This window comes from Tenrec ecaudatus, chromosome 13 (assembly GCF_050624435.1).
Source record: "Tenrec ecaudatus isolate mTenEca1 chromosome 13, mTenEca1.hap1, whole genome shotgun sequence".
Taxonomy (NCBI): domain Eukaryota; kingdom Metazoa; phylum Chordata; class Mammalia; order Afrosoricida; family Tenrecidae; genus Tenrec; species Tenrec ecaudatus.
In genome coordinates, this window is record NC_134542.1 from 70,669,328 (window position 1) to 70,681,855 (window position 12,528).

Consider the following 12,528-nt stretch of genomic DNA (forward strand, 5'->3'; position numbering starts at 1 on the left):
TTTAAAGTGGATAAACGTGTCGGTTGGCACCTGTAGACATTTGCGTTTGGGGTGCGGTGTATGCACAGAGCCTTCACAGGAAACACCTTGTTTTCCAAGAGTCACAAAAGGAAGACCGAGTCTTGAAACCGTGACTCACTTTCTGACGTTTGCTCTGTCAAGTAGCACCCCCTTGATCTCAGACCTTAAGTCGTACCTATTTTCAGCTTCCCTGACATCAAGAGTAGCCTGAGCCATCTCAATTAAAGTAAATGTGCTTTCAATTAGAGGTGTTAAGTGTGAGTCTGAAGAGATTAATTCTTTATAAAAGAATGACCTTCAGTAGCTAGATCCAATTAGGCATTTTTCCAACAATATTTCATCTCGACAGGACAAGTCTACTGCTCACAGTCAATCACCGTGGTCTTTGCCGAGGCAAACACTTTAGGTCTAGAGTCTTACAGGCATGATTTGACTAGACAACTTCTGTAACGTGAGGCCCAGCTGGCACAGTTGGACATCATGGGTGGTGGCTATTATGTTTATGGTGTTAATTTAATACCTAGTGCACCAAGACTTGCATAATGGTATTCTAGGTTTGGTTACACATATAAGGAGCCTTCAAAGAGTTCCTGGGAAAATTCCATTCTTTTTAAAATTTTTATTTATTTTATTTTTTAATTCCATTCTTTTTTATTTCCATTTTCCCCACCTGAACTTTTTGAAGCCCTCCCCAGTACCTCACCTCCTATGGCCTTAGTAGAATAAATTAATTTAGACTGACTGACCAAAACGGGAGAAGGGAAGGAGCAGTGACACACATTAGTGCTGAATCAAATTCCTTTTATTTTTCTCTTCTGTCATTTCATTTTTAAATATACTCTATAACACGTGCCTCCTTAGTTACCTCTCACCTCCCCACCACCCTTTTTGGATACAGCACTCAAAGTCCAGGCTACTACAAAGCAATGAATGCTTTTTTATATACAGCACTCAAAGTCCAGGCTACTACAAAGCAATGAATGCTGGATTGTCTTTTTATGGTAGCATGCAAAGCCGTGGAGAACGTTTTTCTCTCTTAAGCGGGAACCGCCTTGAGCATTTTTGTCTAATAGTGGGCATCTCCACTAAGGCAAAGTGGAAGGCCCTTGATGAGATGGATCGACAGTGGCTGCAACAGAGGGCTTGGGCATGGGAACAGTTGTGCGGGTGACACAGGACCAGGCAGTGGTTCGTGCTGTTGTGCAGAGGGTCACTGTGAGTTGGAACTGACTCGATGGGACCTAACCACCACCACCACCACAACATCGTGCGTCCTTGGTTCCCACTCTGCCACTCACTGAACTTGTCAACTTGGAAAGCCAGTGAACAGACCTAACAGTCGGAGAACTAGTTTTTTCTTACTCTGCTTATATCCAAAGTAGATTGTTGAACTCAAATGAGATCATACATATATGACATCAAAAAGTTCATAGAAAATGAAATGGAAAGAAAATAGAATCTGTCCATAAACTTTGAAGCCCCCTTATCTGGGTGTGTACACATGCACACCTGAGGAGACTTCAAACACTTGTGGAGAGATTCCATTATCTTTCTTTTACACTGTTTCATTGGAATTGTCATCATTGGTGTAGCTGGTTGAGGAAACATCGGTCTCTGTCTGGTTGGTAACTTCTCAGGCTCCAAACCATTGCTGGAGATTCACCAGAGTTTTAAAGTTTGGGCCTTGCTGCCCCCTTGTGAATCTCCTAGGTCTACTTTCTTATTAATGTGCAATAATGGCCACCGAGAGTCAGCTCTCTGGACTTCCTAGGCCTTGTAGGATGAGTGGAAGCTTTGAGCGAGGCTTTAGTTCTCATACTCCATTGATGAAGGCCTTCTCACTGCAACGGTTGTCTTCCACATCTTGTCACTGTGTCTGGACTTTTCTCCCTTTGTGTCTCATTGTTTGATAGCTGGAAGCAGAACTCTGGGTTTCTCGCTCCTCTTGGCCATGCCACAGCTATCCAGTGGTCTTATCTTCCATTCTCTTGTGATTCCATTTTTTCCCTCATGACCTATTTGAAGCAGCCTCATATGTGCTTCCCAGTGTTTGGGAGTTCTGTCAGAGTGTCTGTTTCGGGCCTTGCTTTTTGTGCCTTCTTGTTAGTCATGTGTCCTAAAAACAGTGCTCAGTATTGCAGGGCATGATTTGCTGTTGTTATCCTTCTCAGATGTTTACTCACAGATATTCAATCTTCAGGTTATAAAGAGCCTGATAAGAAAAGGCAACAATAGTGAAAACGTTCATGTAAAAAAGGCATTTAAACTGATCTATGATGGAGTTGTCAGAATAGAACCGTATTATAAGTCTGGACTGCTTATATAATCCATGTTTCTTAAAGTGTGGTCAGTCTGCTTACCTCTGGGCGTCCTTGAGATTCTTGCAGGGAGTTTACAAGGTCAGAATGCCATTAATAAAGTATTTGCCTGTTCACTTTCATTTTCCGATAAGTGTGCAGTGGAATTAACCTGGCTACACAACATGTGCTATTACAACTGATTGAATATGGAGGCAAATTTGAAGAATCCAGTAGCAAACTTAAGAATCTTCCTGCCTTCTCTTAAGTCGGGGTTCTCAACCTTTTGAATGCAGCGACCCTTTAATACAGTTCCTCATGTGGTGACCCCCAACCATAAAATTATTTTCACTGTTACTCCATAACTATAATTTTGCTACTGTTATGAATCGTAATGCAAAATATCTGATATGTAGGATGTATTTTCATAGTTACAAATGGAACATAATGAAAGCATCATGATTAATCACAAAAACAATATGTAATTATATTGTGAAATATTTCTTTCTAATGACAAATAAATGAAATTTTGTCTTTTAAAAAATACTTCTATTGGGGGCTCTTACATCTCTTATCACAATCCATACATTCATCCAGTGTGTCAGGCACATTTGTACATCTGTCACCATCATTTTCAAAGTATTCTCTTCCCACTTGAGCCCCTGACATCAGCTCCCCATTTCTTTCCCCTCCCTCCTGCAGGAACCCTTAATAAGTTATAGATTATTATTTCCATATCTTACATCGTCCTACGTCACCCCTCACCCACTTTTCCGTTATTCATCTCCCTGGGAGGGGGTTATGGATTCATCCTTGTGATCAATTCCCCCTTTCTGTCTCCACCCTCCTCTAATCCTCTTGGTATCTCTACTCTCATTGTTGTCCCTGAGGGGTTTATCTATCCTGGATTCCCTGTGTTTCAGGCTCTTATGTGTAGCAGTGTGCATGCTCTGGTCTAATCTGATTTGTAAGATAAAGTTGAGGTCATGATAGTGGGGTGATGGAAGCACCAAAGGACTGGAGGAAAGTTGTGTGTTTCTTTGGTGCTATACTGCACCCTGACTGGCTCATCTCTACCCTGTGGCCCTTCTGTGAGGGGATGTCCAATTGTCTACAGATGGACTTTGGGTCTGTACTCCATGCCCACCCGATCCCATTGACACCTCATGATTACACAAGCTAGTGTGCTTCTTCTATGTGGGCTTTGTTGTTTCTGAGCTAAATGGTCACTTGTTTATCTTCAAGTCTTTAAGACCCCAGATGCTATATCTCTTGATAGCTGGGCACCATTAGCTTTCTTCACATTTGTTTATGTACCAATTTTGTCTTCAGGGATTGTGTCAGGAAGGTAAGCATCACAGAATGCCATATTGTTAGAACAAAGTGTTCTTTTGTTGAGGAATTACTTGAGTTGAGGCCCAATGTCCATTTGCACCCTTAATTCTTAACATATAGGTATGAGTACATAGTTATAGTCCCCTTTTGTTTTTTATTTATTTACATATGTCCATGCCTGTTTTTAGGCCTCTATAATATCCTTGCCTCCTGGTTCTTTCCTCTATTTCCTTTTACTTTCCTCTTGTCCCACTATCAAATTTGGCTTTCATTTGGGTTTAGTAATTCCTCACTGCTACTTTGCCCTTGATTGAGCCCCACGAGACATCCTATGACCTTCCTTCCATTGATTTTAGTTCACTTGCTGTTCCCTTGTCTCTGGGTTGGTTCCCCCTCCTTCCTTTCTCCCACATCCCCTTCTCCCTTACCCCCAAGAACCATTGGTCCTGTTCTTTTCATCTCTGAATCATTTATTCCACCAATCTTATCTAGATAGACATACCAGATACATTAGTAAGTTCAAAAACCAGGCAAAGCCAAATAAAACAGCAAAGGAAGTCAAAACCGACAAAACAACAACAACAAACTAAAACAAAATAACAATAACAAAAAGAAAGCCACTGACAAGAATGGAAAAGTCTATAAATAATTCACAGTCTGCTTGTTGGCCTTTACGAGTGTTTTCCAATCGAGTCTGATGGGGTGCCACACTGTCTCCAAAGTCTATTTTTGGTATTCTCCAGGGATTTCATCACTCTGCTCCCCCTGCTGCTCTGTTGCATGCCCTCAGTGCCTCGTCCCAACTGTGTACTATTCCTGCACTGTGTCTCCAGTGCTGTCCTCCAGTGCCATGGTTCAGTGAAGGACCCCATGTCCCATGGTGAGGCCAACCCTATGATCCTCCCTGTGCATTGTCTGCTCCAAGCAGGAACAACGTCCTCGGGGCTTGGTGGGCCATGATGTCATCTCCTCCCTCTCCATCCCTTTTTATTTCTCTCATGTGCTCTAATCTGATGTGCCCCTGAAGCATGGTGTAGCATGTTTAACAGTCTTCACGCCGGCTACACATATGTGGGCGTATCTGCATGTAGGCGGACCTGCCTGGAGCTGGATAGAGGAGCCAAATCTTGGTTCCAGAGACCATGTGTTTTCTGTTGGTCTTAAGTGACCCCTGTGAAAGGGTCCTTTGACACCCCCCCCAAAGGGGTCACAGCCCACAGGTTGAGAACCACTGTCAAGTCAAGCCTTCAGGGGTTTACAAAATTGAAAATGAAGTAGTGTATTCTTTGTGGTGAATCTTATTTGTTTGTTTTAAGAAATTGATGATGGCTACATATGTACAAATATGCTTGATAAAATTGATGTATGGATTGCTACAAGAACTGTAAGAGCCCTCAATAAAATGTTTTAAGACAGTTTTTTTTAATTAAAAAAGAGAAAGAGGAGCGAGAGAGAGCTACAGCTTTGGAAACCCTGCGAGCTGGGTCTACTTAGTCGTGATTTGCTGGCATCAGTGCAGTGACTGTGGAGAGGGTTTTGGTTTGGAGCTCCTCACACTGTGATGTGATATGCGTGGTAGAACATAAAGACCAAGAGCAGAGGGCTAAAGGGGCCCAGAGAAAGGACCCATGGTGGTTTGGGTACTGTTCATATAGAACATGATGCTGTTCAGATATTTTCGATCAATCTCTCCTGACCCTCATAGGAGGATGATCAGAAATTGAGTGTTCTAATAACTCTTCTCTGTCGGCTACGCTAATAGTTAAACAAAACAAAACCCACTACTATCTTGTCAGTCTGACTCATAGATAAGCGGTAGGGCCGAGAAGAACTGCCCATAGGATTTGCAAAGCTGCAAATCTTTATCAAAGCAGCCCACTACATCTCCCTAGAGTTGCTGGTATGTTTGGACCACTAACCTTTGGTTCACATCTGAGCGCTTTAGCCACTATACTACCAGGACGCATTAGCTAATGTTTGTTTGTTGTTTTTTTAAGAAAACCTCATGCCTTCAAGTCAATTTCTCCTAACTGTGGGCTTGTGACCTTGTGGGTAGCAGTCCACTACACTGCCAGGGCTCCTTAGCTAATAGTTAAATGGCTATAAATTTCTTGTGACAATTAACTACAGTAGTTTTTTATGATGCTTTTATTAACTTTTATTCTAGTATCTATTGAAGATTATGAGAATTTCAAACAATTCAAATTATAACTCATTGCTCCTTACTATATTGTATCTTAAAGTAATTAGGAAGGGAAAAAATTGTTCCTTAGTTATTTATCTATTCCAGCTCTCTCCAGTATCATTTAATTTTTATTAAGTATATGTATTTGTTTGTATACATTCCAATTTTTTTTTACTTTTTTTATATTCCAATTTTATGTGTTTTATATTTACTTAATGTATATTCTGTGGTTGGTTTCATAACATTCATAGGTCCTTCTACATTTAGATTTTTTTTAAGTACACAATGTATAGTACCTTATGTATTCTCGATTTAATGTATAGATGCTGTCATAAACTTTATCACTATGTTCTTTGTTTATATAAGTTTAAAAATAATTTGGTAAAAGACTGTTTCTGTAGGAAAATATGAAAACCACATGGAATGTTATTTATTTTAGACTAAAGGCTTCTGAAATTTTTAACTTTGAAATCATTTTGAAAGTTACCAATTAATTACAGGCTATAAAATGGCTGTTTTGGAATTTTGCTATATAAACCCACTTACATAAGGTAAATTCATTCAGTCAAACAAATCTTTCCTTTCATTATCTGTCTTAATTATGTCTTCCAATTAAAAAATGTTTAGAGGTGACTCAAAACTATAAAATACTGGCTGCCTATTAATATCATCTTATAAAAGTTGAAATACATTCTGTTTGATTAATCTCTGCCTCATTAGATTCTAATGTGCTCTATGTAATGTATTTCAGAAACTCCAGAAAGGAACTTAATGACATACGATTTGAGTTTACTCCAGGAAGAGGTAAGCTTTAATTGAAATTATTATTTGACTGCCACAAAAAGCATTGCAGAAATTGATTACAAGCATGTGGTTATCATTTGCTGTTCAAAAATGCCTTTTATTAAAGCAAAGGCAGGCAGGAAGGAAAGTGGGCAGGAGGGAGGGAGGGTTGGAGGAAAGGAAGCATTTCCGATCATTGTAGGGATTTGAAACAGATCCACTACTGACTATATGCATGCCAGTGATGCGTGCCGTCGGTGTTAGAGCTTGCATGTAACAACAGCCTGACCGTGAAATAAATAACTGGCAAAATGAGGCAGGGCCTCGAGGAAATGACGGTGAGTGGAAGGAGAAGCACACTGCAGCCCTGACGAAGGTGCTACAGCCAATAGCTGCCTCTCTCTTCTCAGTTCAGACAACAGGAAACTAGTACTGAGCAGTGACAGTGACCTCTCTCACCTGCAGTCACCGCTGGTCGGCTTGGAGGGAACAACGCCAATCTTGAAGTTGAATACACCTTTTACTATTTTAGCCAGTTAGTCACACTGTGAAACAAGCCTGTTTGCCCCCAAGCTCCTGCGTGTTACAGAACCCTACATTGCTTCTCGGTACCCTGGCAGCTGCAGAGGGCATGGCACATGGGAAATCTCAAGGAATCATGGATAACTAATGGATACGTAGCATTTACAAACAGTCTCCAGAGAGTACAAGATTAAGTATAAATGATTTTTAATTGTTTGGTTAATGTTTCCATGATTTAGTTTATAATTAAAACAACACCGAGGAGTTAAAATCACATGTGAATGCAAAGACTGGAACTCTTTTTCCATGACCCAGAGTGTCTTGTTTGTTGTGTACATCAAAACAAGCTTCCATGTCTACGGCAAACGCCTGTACATTTTGAGTATATATTTGAATTTACTAATACATGCCAGACAATAACACTCTGCATGTGTTTCTTTTATGTCCTGAAGCTGTACACACATTTTAATTTCATTTTTAAGTATATTTGCTAAAATTTTGCAAATTTGGAAGTACAGGAATAATTCTAGGTGCATCTCTGGCCATTGAACTGCTTTGGGCTCCCTGTTATCAGCTGTTATAGAATGAAAACACAGATTTCTACACAGTTCAGGAAAAGTGGTAGGGGCTTAACGAAATCAAAGGGAAAATGGGCAAACCAAATCCAGGGCCACGGAGTCTGTTCTGAGTCACAGCCACTCTGTCAAACAGAGTAGAAGTACTCCATAAGGGTTTCGAGGCTGAAATGGCTACAAAGCAGCAGCATGTCTTGGTCTTGTGGAGTGGCTGGTGGGTTCCAACCACTTACCTTCCAGTTAGCAGCAAAGACCATTAACCAGCACCCTTGGCAACCAGAGAGCCCTGTCCCATTCTGTTCAGTAAACACACTGCCTGCCAAACAGTGCCCACTGTGGCCAAATGTGACCGTAAACTCATGGCTGTCCTGGTCTGTAGTTGTTGCGAGCACAAAGATTTATGATCTCCCAGTATATCTATATTAAAATAGCATGGGAAGTATCTTTTATAAAAGAAAATAGGACCCAAATAAATTTGCGAATTGATCTTTCATTCTGAAGACATTTATCTTTGACAACTGAAGAACAGGTCTCTGAAATGGAACAAAGCTAGTTAGTGTTATTGAAGATCTGTGTTTTGTCATAATATAAAATTATTGACCAGGCAGTGCCGAGATAAAAATCTAGTAATTACATAACAAATGTTCCAGGTACAGTAAGTTGAAAGAACCAATTCTTATTTTAAGGTTCTTTTTCATCAGACTTTTGAAAGTTGACCATGGCAATAAAATACCAATTGTAATTTTAAGAAGTAACAAATAAATGAATTTCTGAGGGCAGGACTTTTATAGCTCCCAAGGCCATGAGCTCCCAAGATCAGCCATGATTTGGGCCATGGTGCTGGCTTTGGCAACCTCATTTGCCTTCGTTAGATTCGAAGCCTCCATTTGTGTCACTTTAACATCGCATTCCTGGCGCTCTCTGGTATTTAGTAACCACTGTGAACGGACGGATGTGCACGGACCAGAGAGAAACAGAGGTGCCGTGTCTCAGAGTAGCCCTTTAGTCACTGATATTGTATGTGGTCAACCCAGGCATGCATACTATACACATATACTCCCAAATCTGTATAAATGAAATAGACTACATCATACAAGCATATGAAGCAGTCTCTGTCCTCATGTTACAATAAACCCCTGTGCTGATCATTTTTTGCTGTATACTTTCAATATCAGACATGAATTCATGATCTTTTAAACTTATTTTGGTAAGAGGCATGTTAAAGCAGCTTAAAGAAAAATAAATTCCCAATGACACAGTTACCGTCAAAAGCCTATTTTAAACTCTCCGACCAGTTGCACACAAAATGACACCCTGGTGACACATGGGAACTCTCTCATTTGGGCTAGACTCTGTGGCCCGTTTGCCCTTTGCAAATTACTCCTAGATGTCCTGAAAACAGGAGAAGATACTACAGACTGCGGTCCTTTGGGAATGTCGTTTGTTAGCCTTTGTCTTGGCTGTTTGATTTGTCAAATGTCAGTCATGTGATTATAGATTCTTCCTTAGAGTCAGATCATATGGATAGATGAGAGACAGAGGCCACACTTCCAAATGCTTTAGAGATGTAATGGCTGCCTACTGTGTGCTAAGTGCTTCAGTAGCCACTTTGATTCAGTATTCCTGAGATGCAGGTGGCATTTCAGAAGATGGAGATTATGCAACTGCATGTTCTTGTGCAGACGTTGTAAAGATCAGTCCTACTCAGAGTAGTGCCTCTCATTGTGGTGCTGCCATGCTATGTGGAATCCTGTGATCACTGGGAGACCTCTATAAGGTGCATCTTGACTTTCTGGGGATCAGATCACTTGGATAAGAGCCAAGACAAGCCCGCATTGCATGTAGTTGCTTTCGATTAGTAAGGTTTCCAGTCTTTGCCCCCTGCATGTATTTCATTATATTCTACTTTGTTAAATGTGGTAGTTAAAATTGCTGTTAAATGTGGTGTCTGTGGTGGTTTGTGTGTTGCTGTTATGTTGGAAGCTATGTCACTAGTATTTCAAATACCAGCAGAGCTTCCAGACTAAGAATAAACAACGAATAAGGAATAACTGTGGAAAACTTACGGTATGCATAGCATCCACACATTGTCAGATATTAGAAACCCTAATGCATAGAAGCAGAGCATTTTTAGAGATAGTGCCAGAAAGTGAGCCCAAGGTTGGAAGGCATTCAAAATATGCCCGACAAAGAGCTGTCTTCTCACAGTACAGTCATCCACAGCGATGTCAATGATGTAAACACTTCAGAACGTCATTTGTTGGTGGGGCACAGCTCAAAAGGAGAAGAAACAACTGCAAAAATCGAACTGGTAGTGGCCATTTTGAATCATGTCAGAATGTATAATCAAGAGGAATGGCATTGTATCCATTGTCTAAAAGGACATTTAAAGATATATCTTGAAGTACAGTGCTCTCTGTGATAGGATTGTATCTATCCACATTCAAGGAAATCCAGTTAATACTGCTATTATTTCAAATTATGCACCAACTGCTAAAGCTAATGATGAAGAACTTGAAGGGTTCTACCAACATCTTTCGTCTGAAATTAATCAAACATGCAATCAAGAGTCATTGATAATGATTGGCAGTTGGAATGCAAAGTTAGAAACGGAGAGGAAAGAACAGTACTTGGAAAGTATTATGTTGGTGATAGAAATGAAATTGGAGATTGCATGATAGAATTTTTCAAGACCAATGACTTGTTCCTAGAAATACTTTTTTTAACAACACAAATGGCCATTATCCACTTATTAGTTCTCCAGAGAGAATACACAGAAATCAAACTGACTTTATCTTGGGAAGAGACAATAGAGAACTTCAATATCAGCAGGTAAAACAAGGCCAGGAGCCAACTGTGGAGCAGACCAACAATTGCTCATATGTATGTTCAGGTTGAAGTTGAAAATTAAAAACAAAACAATGAGAGTCAAAATACAACCTTAAGTCTTTAAGAACATCTCAAAAATAGTTCTGCTGCATTGAACAGTAATGATAGAAGACCTTGTGAGCTGTGGGAGGATATCAAGAACACCGTACATGAAGAAAGCCAAAGACAGGGAAAAAGAAAAGATCAAGGGGAATGTCAGAAGAGACTGAGACTTGCTCATAATCCTAGAGTAGTAGCTATGACAAGTAGAAGAAATGTCAAAGAGCTGAACAGGAAATCTCAAAGGACAGCTTGAGATGAGACAGTCAAATGTTACAGTGAAATGTGCAAAGACCTAGAGTTAGAAAATCAAAAAGGAAGCACACGCTCAGTCTGTCTGAAACTAAAAGAACTCAAGAAAAAACTCAAGCCTGGCATTGTAATATTGAAAGATGTTCTGGACAAAATAGTTAGGATGCAGGAGGTATCAAAAGAAGATGAAAATAATAGACAGAGACTCTGTACAAGGGAAAACTAGTTGACATTCATTCATTTTAAGAGGTAACATATGATCAAGAACCAGTGATACTGAAGGACTGAAGTCTAAGCTGCACTGAAGGTATTAGTGAAAAACAAGACTCTAGGAATTGAAATGTTTCAACAAACTGATGAAACACTAGCCAAGAAGATTGGAAGGCAGCTTCCTTGCCAACTGACCGAAAGAGACTTGTACTTGTACCCATTCAAAGAAGGATGACCCAACAGAATTCTCAAATTATAGATTTGCATTATAGGATGATAGATTCTATATAGAATTATAAATTATAATCCTCAAATTATAGAATTTATACCACTTGCAAGTAAAATTTTACTGAAGATCATTCAACAGTAGTTGTGGCAATTCACAGGGAGCTGCCAGAAATTTTAGGCATGATTCAAAAGAGAAAATGGAACAAGGGTGAGCACTACTGCTAACAGATGGATCTGAGCTAAACACAGAACAACAGAAAGATGTTTACTCATGTTTTCTTGACTACGCAGAGACATTTGACTTTGTGGATCATAACAAACTATGGATAGCCTTGCAAAGAATGGGAATTCCAGAACATTTCATTGTGCTCATGCGGAACTTGTACATCGATCAAGAGGCAGTTGTGTGAACAGAACAAGGGACTATCGCATGGTTTTACATCAGGAAAGGTGTATATTAGGGTTGTATCCTTTCACCATATTTATTCAGTCTCTATGCTGAGAAAGTAATCAGAGAGGCTGGTTAGATGATGCAGAATGGGTTGGAGGCAGGCTTATTAACAACCTGCATTATGCTGACACAAACTTGCTTGCTGAAAGCGAGGATGAGTTAAAGCACTTGCTGATGAAGATCAGGGATTGCTCTTTTCAATATGGGTTACTACTCAATGTAAAGAAAACAGAATCCCCACAGCCTGACCAATAGGCAACATCATGATAAATGGAGAAAAAAAATTGAAGTTGTCAAGGACTTTGTCTGCTTAGATCCACATTCAATGCTTATGGAAGCAACTCTTAAAGAGATTAAGAGACACATTGCATTCGGCAAATCTGCTGCACAAAGCCTCTTTAACTTGTTGAAAAGCAAGGTTGTTACTTTGAGGACTAAGGTGCTTTCTGGCCCAAGACATGATATTTTCTATTGTGTCATTTTCACATGAAAGCTAGACATTAAATGAAGACCAAAGAAGAATCGTTGTTTTAATTACGGTCCTGGAGAAGAATATCGCAAGTAAGATCGACTGCCAAAAATCCAAACAAACCTATCTTGGAAGAAGTATGGCCAGTATAGAACTCTCCTTAGAGGCAAGGATGGTGAGACTTTGTCTCCTTTCTATGGCTATGTTGTCAGAAAGGCCAGTCCCTGGAGAAGACATTGTGCTTGGTAGATTAGCGAGGCAGTGAACAGGAG

General features: G+C 40.0%; 1 protein-coding gene across 2 annotated transcripts in view; it reads left to right on the forward strand.

Annotated features, from left to right (window-relative positions):
• Nucleotides 1-12,528, forward strand: part of STK39 (serine/threonine kinase 39) — a 365,110-nt gene that overhangs the window by 280,542 nt on the left and 72,040 nt on the right. For both annotated transcript variants that reach the window (XM_075529482.1, XM_075529481.1), the window contains one exon: nucleotides 6,590-6,642. In XM_075529482.1, the coding sequence (XP_075385597.1) occupies nucleotides 6,590-6,642 (53 nt within the window). The remainder of the gene's footprint in view (nucleotides 1-6,589; nucleotides 6,643-12,528) is intronic.